The following is an 18,271-nucleotide window of genomic DNA, read 5'->3' on the forward strand; positions in this document are numbered from 1 at the left end:
TCTCTGCTATGACATGCAGACTAATTCTCTGCTGACATGAAGACAGATTCTCTGTTACGGGACCTCCCTCCTCTGCCTGGGTGCTGGGCCTAAATATATGCCAATGGACTGTTGCAGTGGTGGGTGACGTGAAGCCTGATTCTCTGCTATGACATGCAGACTAATTCTCTGCTGACATGAAGACAGATTCTCTGTTACGGGACCTCTCTCCTCTGCCTGTGTGTGTGCTGGGCCTAAATATATGCCAATGGACTGTTGCAGTGGTGGCTGACGTGAAGCCTCATTCTCTGCTATGACATGCAGACTAATTCTCTGCTGACATGAAGCCAGATCGTCTGTTACGGGACCTCTCTGCTCTGCCTGTGTGCTAGGCCTAAATATATGCCAATGGACTGTTGCAGTGGTGGGTGACGTGAAGCCTCATTCTCTGCTATGACATGCAGACTGATTCTCTGCTGTCATGAAGCCAGATTGTCTGTTACGGGACCTCTCTGCTCTGCCTGTGTGCTAGGCCTAAATATATGCCAATGGACTGTTGCAGTGGTGGCTGACGTGAAGCCTCATTCTCTGCTATGACATGCAGACTGATTCTCTGCTGACATGAAGCCAGATTGTCTGTTACGGGACCTCTCTCCTCTGCCTGTGTGCTAGGCCTAAATATATGCCAATGGACTGTTGCAGTGGTGGCTGACGTGAAGCCTGATTCTCTGCTATGACATGCAGACTAATTCTCTGCTGACATGAAGACAGATTCTCTGTTACGGGACCTCTCTCCTCTGCCTGTGTGTGTGCTGGGCCTAAATATATGCCAATGGACTGTTGCAGTGGTGGCTGACGTGAAGCCTCATTCTCTGCTATGACATGCAGACTGATTCTCTGCTGACATGAAGCCAGATTGTCTGTTACGGGACCTCTCTGCTCTGCCTGTGTGCTAGGCCTAAATATATGCCAATGGACTGTTGCAGTGGTGGGTGACGTGAAGCCTCATTCTCTGCTATGACATGCAGACTGATTCTCTGCTGTCATGAAGCCTGATTGTCTGTTACGGGACCTCTCTGCTCTGCCTGTGTGCTAGGCCTAAATATATGCCAATGGACTGTTGCAGTGGTGGCTGACGTGAAGCCTCATTCTCTGCTATGACATGCAGACTGATTCTCTGCTGACATGAAGCCAGATTGTCTGTTACGGGACCTCTCTCCTCTGCCTGTGTGCTAGGCCTAAATATATGCCAATGGACTGTTGCAGTGGTGGCTGACGTGAAGCCTGATTCTCTGCTATGACATGCAGACTAATTCTCTGCTGACATGAAGACAGATTCTCTGTTACGGGACCTCTCTCCTCTGCCTGTGTGTGTGCTGGGCCTAAATATATGCCAATGGACTGTTGCAGTGGTGGCTGACGTGAAGCCTCATTCTCTGCTATGACATGCAGACTGATTCTCTGCTGACATGAAGCCAGATCGTCTGTTACGGGACCTCTCTGCTCTGCCTGTGTGCTAGGCCTAAATATATGCCAATGGACTGTTGCAGTGGTGGGTGACGTGAAGCCTCATTCTCTGCTATGACATGCAGACTGATTCTCTGCTGTCATGAAGCCAGATTGTTTGTTACGGGACCTCTCTGCTCTGCCTGTGTGCTAGGCCTAAATATATGCCAATGGACTGTTGCAGTGGTGGGTGACGTGAAGCCTCATTCTCTGCTATGACATGCAGACTGATTCTCTGCTGACATGAAGCCAGATTGTCTGTTACGGGACCTCTCTCCTCTGCCTGTGTGCTAGGCCTAAATATATGCCAATGGACTGTTGCAGTGGTGGCTGACGTGAAGCCTCATTCTCTGCTATGACATGCAGACTAATTCTCTGCTGACATGAAGCCAGATTGTCTGTTACGGGACCTCTCTCCTCTGCCTGGGTGCTGGGCCTAAATTTATGACAATGGACTGTTGCAGTGGTGGCTGACGTGAAGCCTGATTCTCTGCTATGACATGCAGACTGATTCTCTGCTGACATGAAGCCAGATCCTCTGTTACGGGACCTCTCTCCTCTGCCTGTGTGTGTGCTGGGCCTAAATATATGCCAATGGACTGTTGCAGTGGTGGCTGACGTGAAGCCTCATTCTCTGCTATGACATGCAGACTGATTCTCTGCTGACATGAAGCCAGATTCTCTGTTACGGGACCTCTCTCCTCTGCCTGTGTGTGTGCTGGGCCTAAATATATGCCAATGGACTGTTGCAGTGGTGGCTGACGTGAAGCCTCATTCTCTGCTATGACATGCAGACTAATTCTCTGCTGACATGAAGACAGATTCTCTGTTACGGGACCTCCCTCCTCTGCCTGGGTGCTGGGCCTAAATATATGCCAATGGACTGTTGCAGTGGTGGCTGACGTGAAGCCTCATTCTCTGCTATGACATGCAGACTAATTCTCTGCTGACATGAAGACAGATTCTCTGTTACGGGACCTCTCTCCTCTGCCTGGGTGCCGGGGCCTAAATATCTGAGAATAAACTGTTCCAGTGGTGGGTGACGGGAAGCCAGATTCTCTGCTATGGAACCTCTCTCCAATTGATTTTGGTTAATTTTTATTTATTTTATTTTTATTTTAATTCATTTCCCTATCCACATTTGTTTGCAGGGGATTTACCTACATGTTGCTGCCTTTTGCAGCCCTCTAGCTCTTTCCTGGGCTGTTTTACAGCCTTTTTAGTGCCGAAAAGTTCGGGTCCCCATTGACTTCAATGGGGTTCGGGTTCGGGACGAAGTTCGGATCGGGTTCGGATCCCGAACCCGAACATTTCCGGGATGTTCGGCCGAACTTCTCGAACCCGAACATCCAGGTGTTCGCTCAACTCTAATCATGATATATTATTTTTAATGGTAGTCTTCAGTGTATTTCCAATTGCTGGATTGTGCTCAGAAACGTATTAGCTAGCTTTATCCAAAAATGAGTGCGATAAAAATAATGGTCTGTTTAATTGATAAATCGTTCATCCCTGTGCTATGGGTGACTTGTAGACGGAGTTGCCCGGTAGATAGCATGAGAATTGACTCTTTAGTTTTCCTCAGCTCCTTGCGTCCTCTTCTAAAAAATGACCTGTCACACTGGTACACCCCATGGGTCCTGCATGCAGGCTTCCACACTCCCGTTATTTGTTTTCCGCTTTATTTTTGGCACCTACATTATTCTCTAGATTGGCAGACAGGGGAAATACCTTTTTCAGGCTGGGAATGCGACATATAAATTGAACCTTCTCCCTGTCTTTATGCACCAAATCATTTGTAGAATATATGTGTTTCCTATTTTTCTGGAGGGCCATGAGAATGAGCATGAACGGAGGAAAATAATCTATTTATTCTACGGTTCGAACTTATTTATTCAGCATTTTTCTGGTCATGATTCCAACACAAAGTGGTCCCAGTCCTTCTGATTTATGAATCCACTTCTTCTATTCGGCTGGAGATTGATGAAGTCCAAGTACGCTTATGACAGAAGGCAAGGGAAAGGGAGCCTGATTATATGAATATTTATGTGCCTGCTAATGATGCCCTTATGTCAGAGCTTTGTGTGTTTTGTGTGTGTTTGTTCGTGTGTGTGCCTCCGCACACATTTCTATTCTCGGAGAATGAATGTATTCCACCCACATAAGGAGGGGATTTCGCCATTGTCTTATCCTTGGCACACTCTAAGCCGTTGTTGTGTAATTCTCCTATGGTACCCCAGACTGGCAATATGATTGGTGCGGGTTGTGTGTATTTTCGTAAAGGCTGTTCAGACTATCTAGGTATTTAGGGAATGCAACGTAAGGGGGAAGGAATAAAGCAGATTGTCAGCCTCACTAATTAAGATAGACACGCCATAAAATCTACCTGTGACAAAATGTTGGCCTTAGCAAAATGCTTTATCACAGTGGCAGTTAGCGGAATAATACAGAAAAAGGGATTAAACCGTGTACCTTATTATTAATCTACAAATGTCACACTTTGACAAAGATGGGATTATGCTTGTTAGGTGCATCACTCTGCCAAGTGTTAACCCTGGATTCTCTTTGCTGTTTCAGGTGATCCTGCTGCTGAAGGATGGTCACAGTGGGGAGTTTGCTCAACGACATGTGGTCTAGGCACTCAAGTACGCACCCGCTCCTGTGTGTCATCTCCATATGGAACGTTGTGCAGTGGTCCACTGAGGGAGACACGGAATTGCAACAACACAGCTACTTGCCCTGGTATACACAGCTCTTTTACCTTTTACAAAATACATAAAATGTTATTATTATTTATTATTAAAGCACCATTCATTCCATAGCGCTGTACATATGAGAAGAGGTATACATACATAATACAGACATTTACACTAAGCATGAACAAGACGAGTTACAAACTGGTACAGAAGGAGAGAGGGCTCTGCCCGTGAGGGCTTACAATCTACATGGTATGGGAGAAGGACACAGTAGGTGCGGATGAAGTTGGTCATGGCGGTATAGAGGCCGCAGGGTCACTGGTTGTAGGCTTGTCTGAAGAGGTGGGTTTTCAGGTTTCTTTTGAAGGATTCCACTGTAGGTGAGAGTCTGATATGTTAGGGTAGCGAGTTCGGGGGATGCGCGGGAGAAATCTTGGAGGCGATTGTGGGAAGAGGTGATAAGAGGAGAGGAGAGAAGGAGGTCTTGTGAGGATCGGAGAGTGCGTGTGGTGATGTATCAGGAAATTAGCTCCGAGATGTAGCAAGGGAACAGGTTATGGACGGCCTTGTATGTATTTGTTAGTACTTTGAAGTGAATTCGCTGGGCAATGGGGAGCCAGTGAAGGGATTGGCAGAAGGGAGAGGCAGAGGAGTAATAGGGCGAGAGGTGAATAAGTCGGACTGCAGAGTTGAGGATAGATTGGAGGGGTTCGAGAGGGCTAGATAGAAGGCCACAGAGGAGACTGTTGCAGTAGTCTAGTAGTTAAGGAAAGGTCGGATGCGGGAGATGTTTTTGAGTTGGAGGCAGCAGGTGGTGGAAAGGGCTTGGATGTGCGGTCGGAAGGAAAGGGCAGAATCCAAGGTCACTCCAAGGCAGCAGACTTGGTTGACCAGGGATAGTGTGCAGCCATTGATCATAATAGGTCTGTTGGGGGGGTTGAGCAAGATGGGGGAAAGATGATGAATTCTGTTTTATCCATGTTAAGTTTTAGAAAGCGAAAGGCGAAGAAGGATGATAGAAGATAGACATTGTGGGATTCTTGATAGTAAGGTGGTGATATCTGGACCAGAGAGGTAGATTTGTGTGTCGTCAGCATAAGAGTGATACTGAAAGCCATGGGACTCTATGAGCTGTCCCAAGCCAAAAGTGTAGATAGAGAAGAGCATGGGTCCTAGGACAGAGCCTTGCGGGACACCAACAGAGAGGGAATGAGACGAGGAGGTGGTGCGCGAGTGGGAGACACAAAATGTCCGTTCTGTGAGGTATGATGTGATCCAGGAGAGGGCCAGATCAGTGATGACAAGAGATGAGAGAGTTTGCAACAAAAGGGAGTGGTCAACAGTGTCTAAGGCCGAGGACAGGTCAAGGAGAAGGAGGACAGAGTATTGTTTCTTGGTTTTGGCTGTTAGTAGGTCATTGGTGACTTTGGTAAGGGCAGTCTCAGTCGAGTGGTGGGGTCAGAAGCCAGAGAGGGAACAGGAGGAGAGGTGAGAGGACAGTTTTGAATGGACATGTTGTTCAAGTAGCTTTGAGGCATACTGAAGAAGTGATACGGGGCGATAACTGGACAAAGCAGATGGGTCAAGTGAAGTTTTTTTGAGGAGGGGTGTAATGGTAGTGAGTTTAAAAGCAGAGGGGAAGACACCAGAGGTTAATGATAGGTTGAAGAGTTAGGGCTGGGATAAACACTGTGGTGAGGTTAGGAATAAGGTGGGATGGGATTGGGTGAAGTGAACAGGTGGTCACATGAGATCTGGAGAGTGGAGTGGAGAGTTTTTCTTCTGTGATGGTGGAGAAGCGGGTTTTGGGAGAAGAGGACTGAGCAGTTGTGTAGAGGGTCCGTGGGGACTGTGTACTGAAGCTTTCTTTGATGTTGACTATCTTTTGTTTGAAGTATTTGGCAAAGCCCTCAGCTGAGATGAGAGGAGAGGGTGGGGGCACTGGAGGACGGAGAAGGGAGTTAAAAGTGTTAAAAAGTTGTTTAGGGAAGATATGTGAGATGAGAAGTAGGCCTGTTTTGCATCAGCGAGTGAGGATTTGAATATGAGGAGGGATTGCTTGTATGCGGTGAAATGATCTTTAGAATTGGAATTCTTCCATCGCCGCTCAGCAGTCCTGGAAGCTTGTCTGAGTTTTTTGGTCAGGTTGGTGTGCCAACGTTGTCTGTTCATTTTTTCGGGTTTTGTTGTGTGTGAGGGGGGCAACAGTGTCCAGAGCTGTACTTATTGTGATGTTATATAGGGTGGTGGCAGCATCTGGAGGTCTTGCCATATGCTATAACGCTGGGGCAACATGGCCACAATACCAGTGGATGGTGTAAAGTGTGAAGTGAGGGTATAAATATATATATATATATATATATATATATATATATATATATACAAAAAAGAAAAACAAGAGGCAGCACCGACTTAAATTGCAAAATAAAAAATCTAAACCGGGTGCAGAAATCAATGGAGACAAGCTTACCCAATATATAAATTGTAGAAGCTAGCAGCACTCCAAAACATAATAAAGTGAAAAAAAAGAAAGTTTATTCACCCATATAGTGTTGCGACGTTTCGGCTCTATACCAGAGCCTTTCTCAAGGCTTGAGAAAGGCTCTTTCTTTTTTTCACTTTATTATGTGTTGGAGTGCTGCTTGCTTCTACAGTTAATATATATATATATATATATATATATATATATATATATATATATATATATATATAATATATTGTAGGGATCTGTACTCACAGTAGGGTTGACAATGACAGATTTTCACAGAGACAACAGTTTCAAAGTCCAAATCGTGCTTTATTTGGTCACTTCAGCATAACAGATTAGCATCCAAGTTATTGCGTCACTCAGAGAGGTGAAGTTACAGCACTAGCATAGCATAACTTAACATAAAACAAAATAAATACCTGCCCGTCTGGGCTCTACATAATACTCAGGCGGTTCCTGTCTCACCTATAGAATCCTGTTCATACCAGGGAAGGTCAGGCTTCACTCAGTCTCACAGGCAGCCAGTCACCAAGCTCTAACCACACAGGTCAGCCCTCCAGGCTTCATTCCCCCAGACTGGTATTCTGAGGTCTGCTTTATACCCCAGAGATGATCCCAGCAGGTCTCACCTGGGATCACCTCAGGCTGGGGGAAAACATGTAATGGAGGGGTGTGGACTGGGAAATCCCACTACCAAACCTATCTCCCAGTCCAAAGAAATCCATCCCATATAAACTAAACAAAGAGCTCCAGCAAACTATGCTCTGCTGAAGCAAATGCCTCCTTCTGGATTTCTGCTATGTCACCCAGCTAAGGAACCTGGGTGAGATATACACTTTCTCCACTACTTTCCTATACACATTACCACTATATATATATATATATATATATATATATATATATATATATATATATATATACAGAGAATATGAGTCAGAAAGTGTTAAAAATATAAGAAAAAGTTTTATTACTCACCTCCACTGATCATTGATCACTCTAAAGTCGGGCACCACCACCTACGATTATCTTGATGCTGCAGCAACCACACATACAACAAACATATACCTAAAAACGAGAAGTGTGGAAAAGGACAAGGGCACACCGAAATGTATTTGAGTATACAAAAGCTTTATTTCACAGGAAAAAAACAGAACATTTAAAATTGTACATACAAAACGTAAGCCAACATCTCCTCACCTCAACCCCAGTACTATGCAAAAGGAACCCCTCAGCTATAAACATCAAATACACAGAGAATGGAACAGTGAACACACCACAAAAAAACATGAAAAATAAGTTTTACTTCAAAGGTATTTACTGCCTGATAAAGTACGGATAAACCATAGATCACTGAACTGCGACAGCAGGGGGAGGCTGGAGGGGGTGGAGCAGAATTCTCTGACCCCATGACACGGCTATTCGGACACTGTTCTGGTCGTGCTTCTCTCCTGTTCCTGGTTCTGGCTCCGCAGGTGGGGAATGGCAGAAAGACTAACACATTTACTTTCCATTTCCTTTTCTTGCACATTTGCTCTTTAATAGAAAAATCATGAGTATGGTATACTATTCCCATCATTAGAATATACAGTCTTAAAGAGGACCTGTCACCATACCTGTTTTAGAAAATAAGTGTATTCCCCATGAAATAATTCTGTCTGTGTTGTGTTATTCCTCTGTTATTCCTAATAGAGGTTTATGACTAAATTGAAAACTGTATGTTACCAGTCAGGGGTCCGTCCCGTCCCCCCTTTTTCCATGGACTATATCTCACAATATCCAATCACTTTCAGACTTTTGTAGAAACACACACCTTGACAAAGAAAATGGTAACACCCAGTTGTCAATTTATTCGGAAATATAGAAGGAGTAACAGAGGAATGGAACAAAGCTGAGTTTTAGGAAGAAACACTACAGAATTATTCCCTGGAGAATACAAGAAGCTCATTTATGAAATGATATACTCCACTTTTGTAGTGTACAGTATATCAGTTGTAGATTTTGTCGCATGCCATTTTGTGGCAAAATCTGCAACTTTTCCCAGCCACTTTTACAACAAATCGAGAAAAGGGGACATGGTGTGGGCGAGCCGACAGACCTGTCTCATTCATCATTTTCTGTGCCGGTTTTTGCCATAGAAAATGGCCTAAATCTACGCCAGCAAGAGAGCTGGTGTAGAGTTAAAGCTGTCACACGTCCTGCTGGACGGAGCGCCAAAGTTATGAAGAGGCCTGCACCTTCACATAACTTTGGCGCTTCCAGCAGTACATACACACATAAAGGGGTTGTCTGGGTATTTACTATTGATGACCTATCCTCAGGCAAGTTAATCAACATCAGAGAGGCAGGTGTCCAGCACCCGCCAATCAGCTGTATGAGGAAACAGCGCGTGTAGTGCTTACTTTCCATCTTCCTTCTCTCTTCCTGTCAGCTTCTGCTGTCTATGGCAAAGACAGCAGTGGTTAACTGGAAGATAGAAGGAGACGGCGTGTGAATACTGCGAGCACCATCTCCACATTCAGCTGATCAGCGGGGGTGCCGGGTGCTGGACACCTACCTCTCCGATGTTGATTAACTTGCCTGAGGACAGGTCATCAATAGTAAAAGCCTGGACAACCCCTTTAAGACCTGTGTGGAAAATGGTGGTCTTAATAAATGAGCCCGGTTATTACTAAAACAGATATATCAGGAGAGATGAATCAAACGTCCAGAACAGAAGTGCATGAAAATTTTAGGACTAGTAAATTCGCTGTCACATTATAATACAAAAAGGATTTGCAATTTACTGTATGACTGGCAACATGAGCCAGAATCCCGCATCATCACTGCCATTTGTTATTAGCTAGCAGAAATAAAATAAGCTTAAATAGATGGTAAATAGCTGGTGGCGAAGAGGTGATTGAGGCAAAGGATAGTTCCTCCATCACCTTCCCAGCCATGTACGAGACCTATGACTGTCTATGCACGAGTGATACAGATTTATCTATAACACAGGTACAAATGATGGAGAGGTGGGTCAGATACCATCCGTACTGTATATGAGAAGGGAGGAGGGAAAACATGGTTATCTGGAGAGAGGGGTGCACCTAGCCTTTCTGCTGCCTGAGGCAAAAATTCAAACAGCAAAACCCCACCCCCATCCCCATGCCAAATTCTAAACCTAACATTTTCCCTCCTTACATTATATACAGTGCTACAAAACATGCAGGGTAATACAGCGGCACATACCTCTTACATCCACTGATGCCTCCTCTAATGTAGACGTTATCTTTCCTCATCTTCTCCTTTGAGACCAGACCATCATGATGCTTTCTTTAAGCCATGTCTCATCTCTGCAGAGATTGACATACATCTTAGTTTCCTATTTTTCCATCATCCTCTCACCTTCTGAACATCCCATCCTGTCACCCCCAGTACTGTGCCCACTGTGCTCCCCAATACTATACTACAGCATATAAATGCCCCTTATAATGGGTGCCAGTACAAAATAATGCCCCCATAATGTGTGCCAGTACAAAATAATGTCCCATAATGTGTGCCAGTACAAAATAATGCCCCATAATGTGTGCCAGTACAAAATAAATGCCCCCGTAATACAAAAAATACCTCCTCTGTGCTCCTAATAGAACCAGTTTCCCCATAGTGCCCCATAACATGTGCCAATGTCCCTACTTTGTGCCAGTACATAAAATACCCCCTCTTAGTGACCCCAGTATAGCCAATGTCCCCATAGTGCCCCCATAACGTGTGCCAATGCCCTTACTGTATCCCAGTGCATAAAATATCCCCTCTTAGTGGCCCCACTATAGCCAATGTCCTAATAGTGCCCCCCATAACATGTGTCAATACTGCCTTGTGTGTGCCAGTACAAAAATACCCCCTCTTAGTGCCCCCAGTAGATATAATGTCCCCATATTTCCCCTACAATGTGTGCCAGTATAAAATACTTCTATATAGTGCCCCCAGTAGATTCCCCCATATTGCCCCCATAATCTGTGCCAGAATAAAACTCCCTTATATAGTGCCCCCCACAATCTATGCCAGAATAAAATTTCCCTATATAGTGCCCCCATAAAATGTGTGCCTGAATAAAATTCCCCTATATAGTGCCCCCATAATCTGTGTCAGAATAAAATTCCCCTATATAGTGCCCCCATAATCTGTGACGGAATAAAATTCCCCTTTGTAGTGCCCCCATAATCTGTGGCAGAATAAAATTCCTCTATATTGTGCCCCCCATAATCTGTGACAGAATAAAATTCCCCTTTGTAGTGCCCCCATAATCTGCAGCAGAATAAAATTCCTCTATATTGTGCCCCCCATAATCTGTGCCAGAATAAAATTCTACTATATAGTGCCCCCCATAATCTGTGCTAAATAAAGTTCACTTATATTGTCCCCCAGTAGATGCCCCCATAATGCTCTTTTCCCCCTTTCTCAATTTGACCAAACTGCAGGGTGTCAAATAAAAAAAAATAAACACACATACTTACCTCCATGGCACTTTCAGCAATGCGATGCAGGCCTCATCCAGCGCTGTATGCTGCCTGGCTCAGGCGGCGAGATGATAATGACGTCATCGCGCTGACTGCGCGGCCTCTGATAGGCTACAGGCACGAGGCTTGATCAGAAAGAGCGGGTCAGGGAGACGAGGCTCCTGTGCCCCGCTGCAGCCTACAGTTGTATTGCTCTCCTGAGGACGGTGATACAGCTGAATATAGAGAGATGAGTGCTTCCACAATGGAAGCGCTCATTTCCCTCAGCCCTGCCGTGGCCCCCACTTATCTCCAGGGCCACCTGAAGTGATTGCCTCACCTCGCCTAATTGGCAGTGCCGCCCTGTCTGGAGACAGAGTCATGCAGAATTCTAAAAGAATAAGAAGTGAGGAAATAGTAGACCATCCAGTGACCCTAAGGGGGTCATTTACTAATCAGAAATACACCAACATTAGGTGTATTTCTGGTGCAGATTGCCGTGCAAAGGTTATTTGCTCCACAATCTGTGACTTTTCCTCACTCACGCCAGGTCTAAAAAAGTGAGTGTGGCATGGGCGGCGAAGGGGCTTAGGCATAGAAAATTATCTACATATTATATCCACTGCCAGGTATAGGGGATATTAAGACTGGCGTCTAAAATGACGGTCTTAATAAATGACCCCCTAAATGTCCAATTAGGAAGTCGGGATGCAATGAAGAAAACACAGCACACAGACTGTTGAAGAGGTTTCTTATACAGGCCGGTCAGCCAACAAATGACAAGCTTGTTTGATGGCTGATCAGAACTTTTATGCCAGCATGAAAACTACTTGTTGTTGGCAGCACATGTGCCCCACTGTAAAGAGGATGTGCTGCCGACACGATGTATGATCTGACCTAGAGATAAGCAAATCGATTCTAACAATCAATTCGTCTCATAAGCGGGGCTTCTTTACCTGCGAGGGATGAGGCGCCCACCTGCCACTAGATTGACAGTGCTAGATATTTAGCCCAGCCCTGACAATTTCATGCCAGCACCGCTGCTTTGATTAGGAGAGCAAGCGCGGAAGATCGGCTTCGGAGCAGTGTCTGGTCGTCATTAGAATCGATTCACTCATGTTCATGTGGCCGTTCACTCAGCAAATTATCTGCCCATGTGAAGGTTCCTAAATGAGCGCGTATCAACAAGCTGTTATCGTCGTCAGCAACTCATTACCGTTACCTTTCCTGCCCGCGTTAAAGGACCCTTGCAAATGCCAAGGGAGAGGAAGTGTTTTGAAATGTTACAGCCTGTTGAATATTTCAAATGCAGATGAAAAATCCAGTGCAATGAGCAGTGACAACCCTTCATTACACTTGGCAGCAATAAGGCCGATGGCAAAAAAACAACTTACAGTCAATGCGATGCAGAGGGTAACGGTTCAAAGCAGTGCAGGAGAGATTGAAGGCTGGAGCTATGTAGGAATGGACAAGTCCTTTGGAGTGACTTAGCATACACCAAGAGTGACCACGAACCACTACCAAGTGTCATTTCAGTAAAATAAACTATAATGAATGTAGCACTAAATCCTGTAGAAAAGATAAGGACCCACAAGGTCAAAATGTTGAACATTCATATAAAACGGATCAAGTTAAATCCAACAATCTAAGATGATATCAAAGACAATCCTGGGGAAGAAAAGGTTAATCCAGCAATGCATATCTTATTCTTTTCTTGTAGCTCAACATGCAACTCATGGCTAAATATATAAGACAGTATATAATGTGCATGGTGGATCAATGTATCTAAAAAGAAATGATTACTTATGGTACTTGTGGTGCACATCTCCTGTGATGCTGGTTTACAGCCTTTATTATAGCCCAGAGCTGCATTTCATAATTCCTGGGGATTTCTACTGAAGGTTTCCCAGAATATAAATCACCAGATCAAGCTCTATGCAGACACTTAGGGACCTTTTACATCTGACAGATGATCGGGGAAGCCCATTCGTAGAAACCCTCACTCACGATAATCTCACCATGTAAAAGTTTCTAGCAGTCACCCAAGGAATGAGCAAACGCTCAACGGGTGGTTGTGTTGGGCCGTCGGCGCGCAAAATCATTGTTCCTGCGCAGCAGATCATGGTGTACAGGTAGTGATCTGCTGCGCTTGTACAGTGATTTTCTAGGGGGACAAATAATCGCTGAATCGTTCGCTTGTCCCCATACGATGGAGATGATTGCTGAGTGTTCTGCCATGTTCCTGAGGCCTATATCTTTAGATTTATCATATACACACCAATGCTCCTCCACTGCACTGTGGCAAATGCAGATTTTATCAGCGTAGCATCAGATTCTATGTTTAAGTTACAAGATATCTGTGATACATTATTGTTATTATTAGTGCCAATGTGACAATGTGTCACTCACTGATAATATACAATGCACTATATAACTGAGTGAGGAGAGCAAGACATGTTTTATAAGCTGCTTTCAGGTAAACTACAAAGTGTTCGACAGGCAGAATATGAACATGAATTGGCCATTCACCAGCTGCATGACATTTCTACAGGGTCCTTTCATTCAGAGTTGTCAGGGGTTTTTGGCTCCTTCTTACTCCAGGTCTATAGTGATGTTAAGTAAGAGCTTTTGTAGGAGCTTTGTAAATGTCACAGAATGCCTCAAAAATGTCATTTGCTTGTTAACTACTGTTTGTTGTAAACCTGGCACTTGGCATACCTAAAGCATACCCAATCTGAATAGGTTAAGCAGATGCTATTGTTTTTGCAGTTTTCTCCTTTGCATGCTGCATGTGTAATTCTCAGTTGTTCCTGAGCTGGTGGGAGACCAGCTGCTTAAAATGTCTGCCCATAAAATGCACACGAAGACAGCGGATTCTGCATCCTAACTGTCTCTCGTTCACACAGAATCACTGAGAAGCACCATATAGGACATTACAGATAAGTACTAAGCAGTATAGATGTGAACAAAGCACTTGAGTGAAATTAACACTTACTATTAGCTACTGAATCATCCCTTTGTTGTCTGGACTCTGTACACTTCCTCCCACTCCCTCCCCCTCCACTCCCCACAGACTTTAATGGGATGATTTAATCTGATCCTTCAGAGAGCAGGCAGCCCATCTTGTTTTCACAGGACAGATTTCTCATAAATTTCATAGAAAGGAGGATAAACAGGTGCTAAATTCAGGAAAAGGCCTTTTTCTCTGATAAGGTATATTACAAAGTTTCTTATATTCTCCTGTACTAGTTATTGATTTATGTAAAGTTGTATATAATTAAAGTGACCATTTAAGGGATACATAATAGGAAACTCTAGGACAGTTTTTATGGCTTAATGCTAGAAGTCCTTGCCATCAGCTTTCACTGGGGAACCACAATGGGAATGTTTAGTTTTCAGCGGCTACCCATGTTTTTGTTTGTTTGATGGATCAAAAAACATGGGACCCCCTGTCTCTTAGCGAAGGCTACTTTCACACTTGCGTTGTTAATTAAAAGAATCCATTTTTATTTCACACATCAAGATGCATCTGTTTCGTTAGGATGCGTTTGTGTGAAATAAAAATGGAAATAATATGGATCCGTCACTAAATACATTGAAAGTCAATGAGTGACGGATCAGTTTTTTTAGGCTCCTGCAAAAATGGATCCGGCACTGAAAACAATGTAAGTCAATGGTGACGGATCAATTTTTTATGCTTGCAGCAGTTTTGTGTCTGGTCACAAAACGCAATGCTGCTGGAACGGTAGACATCCTGATGCCTCCTGAACGGATCTCTTTCCATTCAGAATGCACGAGGGCTAAACAGAAAAGTTTTTTCCGGTATTGAGATCCTCTGCCGGATCTCAATACCAGAAAACAACAACAGTCTGTTCATAGACTGTGAGTATGAGCCGTGATACTAACAGTCTCTGCATTGCTGACTTGCAGAGTGAAATTAAAATTCATGAAATCCCGGCAGTCCTGCATCTCCAAATAAAACTAGGGAAAATAAAGCAGCTTAGTCCCTGATCACACAAGCGTCATGGAATTTTAGCATTTGTAGCAGAACTGTGACAGCTTTAAAGTATCCTATTTTTTCTATCACAGGAAAGTACACTCAGAGCCAAAGAATACTGGAAAGCTTGATGAAAACCCTGATAGATGCCATGATTGCAGGTCCGACACAATCCCTGCAATTTCTACAATTCTCCAAAAGATAATTTACTTTCCCTCTTAGGCTTGTTTTATAGTACATGATTGTTCTCTCTATGGATCACCTTTTTATAGAGGTGAGTTAGGGTATGCCTCTGTTATTCCTCCTGGAAATAACATGAAATAACAACTGGATGTTACCATGCCCTTTGTTAATATCATTTGTCATATAGCACACAGTAATCTCTTTTCCAGCAAACTTAGAACTAGCCCTGTACCTCACGTGGATCCAGAAATACCCCCAAGCATTTCTCCAGTGTCACTGCTAAATGGATTTCAAGCTGTCAGTTTAGGGGATGTGCCTTTTCTCAGGAGGCGTGTCCTTCCTAGGATAGAACTGAGCTGAAGTGCTTCCATCTCAGTGAGCAGGACAGAGAAATTATAAAAAGCGCAAACAGCAGGTGGCGCTATACAGATAGATTTCAGTGAATAACTCAGTGGGTATAATAAATTGTTAATTATATGCAATTACAAAATGATCCAGATTCAGATTCTGGTTTGAAAAATGTAGAATATTGTTGGGACAACCCCTTTCATTTCCTTACACTAGGTGGTGGGGGCCCCATCTTATTTTGTTATGGGGCCCTATGAATTATAGTGACTCCCCTGGGTCTTCAGTAGTGGTGCCCATATCACTCTGTATTACTGAGACAGCGCTCAGAGGATGCTGTTGTTTCATTTGTCACGCTGTGCTTTACTTACAGCTAATTGTCTGCCTGCTTTATGTAATGCACCTACAATAAGCAGCCGCTGTTTCCAGGCTCAGTTCATCAATTTTCGCTCAACAGCTTTCAATGTGAAATACAGTATGTCGGCATATCTGGCGTATTTAGGAGGTTTCTTTGTGCAAAATGTGACATGATTATTGATGTGTAATTAGTGAATAAATAGTGAATGATTATGACCATTACTGTACACACATTAGTCTATGCATTGGGGATGCCTCTTTCCAACTTATAAGCACTGTACATTATTCTCATCCAGTCAAGCAGATCACCATTATGCTGCCATGTAAATCCTCTCCGATGAGGTAACCGTTCAAAAGCAAATCTGCCATGTTGATGTATTACATTTGCGAAAAAGCGTACCGACATTCACATCATTGCCGCAATTAAGGGTGTGATCATGTGGCAGTGATGTGCAGCCAAGTAACGCACTGTTCCAAAATGTTCTATCTCCTTCACATGGAATATGTAAAGAAGGAGAAAATGTGTTCATGTCTGTCAAACAAGCATGCGTCATGTAGTATGACGTGCACTTACGGTGCATTCGTGCACATCTTAACATCTGTCATGAATACTAGGTAGAAGTGCGGCGAACCGCGTTCGAATCATGAAGTATAGAATAAATTATCGGGGGAAAATAGACTTAGCGGTGTTGACTTTAGTGGTATACATGTTCCTGCAGTGAACTATTGGGATATGGCCACATGGTCAGGTTTCTGCATGCAGTTTTTGAAGCCAAAACCAGGAGTGAATTAAAAAAAGAGGGGAAGTCATATCTGTCCTTTATATTTTCTCTCCTTTTAGGATCCATTCCTGATAAAGGCTTCCAAAACTGCATCAGGAAACCTGATTGCATGGCCATACTTTTATACTCATCCCCCATCTGCATTATATACAGTGCGTTTATATATATATATATATATATATATATATATATATATATATAATCACCACTTTGGGCAACTCTCGGTAGGCAGTGTGTACGGTGCTTTTCAACTCACTTTGACATGAGCTCTATTGGATAGCAGGAGGGTCTTACTCTTCTGGCAGGGGCTGACTTGGGAAACCCCTGCCCAGCTCAGTACACACTCACCCCAGGAAGGAGTTAACTGATCCACAGATTTATTTGGGAAAGGGTGAACAATGGTGAAGAAATGCAATAAAAGGAACTAAGTACAGATTGCAATTCTGTCTAAGATAACCCCCTGGCCAACTGTAACAGTAAACAATGATTGTGATCACACTCTCCTTAGGGAGATAAAGACAGTATGCACTTCCCAACTATCTACTCCTAGCACTCAGCTTACTATACCCTACCGTCTAGCAATTAACCCAGTCCGATCGTTGGTGCCGATTGCAAAAAATGTTGGCACGCTAATTTTGGTGTACTTATGATTGTCCTGTCTGGGAAATTCAGAAGCTTGGATGGCAGTGCTTTCCCTTCTTACATTGGAAACACAGGAGCTGTCTGGGCTGTGCTGTAGGGTTAGTGCAGCAGCTGAGCTTTCGCTTCTCGCACTGGAAACACAGGAGCTGTCTGGGCTGTGCTGTAGGGTTAATGCAGCAGCTGAGCTTTCCCTTCTCATACTGGAAACACAGGAGCTGTCTAGGCTGTGCTGTAGGGTTAGTGCAGCTGCTGAGCTTTCGCTTCTCGCACTGGAAACACAGGAGCTGTCTGGGCTGTGCTGTAGGGTTAGTGCAGCTGCTGAGCTTTCCCTTCTCATACTGGAAACACAGGAGCTGTCTGGGTTGTGCTGTAGGGTTAGTGCAGCAGCTGAGCTTTCCCTTCTTGCACTGGAAACACAGGAGCTGTCTGGGCTGTGCTGTAGGGTTAGTGCAGCAGCTGAGCTTTCCCTTCTTGCACTGGAAACACAGGAGCTGTCTGGGTTGTGCTGTAGGGTTAGTGCAGCTGCTGAGCTTTCGCTTCTCGCACTGGAAACACAGGAGCTGTCTAGGCTGTGCTGTAGGGTTAGTGCAGCTGCTGAGCTTTCGCTTCTCGCACTGGAAACACAGGAGCTGTCTGGGCTGTGCTGTAGGGTTAGTGCAGCAGCTGAGCTTTCCCTTCTTGCACTGGAAACACAGGAGCTGTCTAGGCTGTGCTGTAGGGTTAGTGCAGCAGCTGAGCTTTCCCTTCTCGCACTGGAAACACAGGAGCTGTCTGGGCTGTGCTGTAAGGTTAGTGCAGTTGTTAAACTTTCCCTTCTCGCACTGGAA

The 18,271-nt window shown here is 44.2% G+C and overlaps 1 protein-coding gene across 9 annotated transcripts in view; it reads left to right on the plus strand.

Annotated features, from left to right (window-relative positions):
- Window positions 1-18,271, plus strand: part of ADGRB2 (adhesion G protein-coupled receptor B2) — a 509,181-nt gene that overhangs the window by 348,680 nt on the left and 142,230 nt on the right. For all 9 annotated transcript variants that reach the window (XM_044285131.1, XM_044285132.1, XM_044285129.1 and 6 more), the window contains one exon: window positions 4,060-4,224. In XM_044285131.1, coding sequence (XP_044141066.1) covers window positions 4,060-4,224 — 165 coding nt within the window. The remainder of the gene's footprint in view (window positions 1-4,059; window positions 4,225-18,271) is intronic.

The sequence above is a fragment of the Bufo gargarizans genome, chromosome 3, assembly GCF_014858855.1.
Source record: "Bufo gargarizans isolate SCDJY-AF-19 chromosome 3, ASM1485885v1, whole genome shotgun sequence".
Taxonomy (NCBI): domain Eukaryota; kingdom Metazoa; phylum Chordata; class Amphibia; order Anura; family Bufonidae; genus Bufo; species Bufo gargarizans.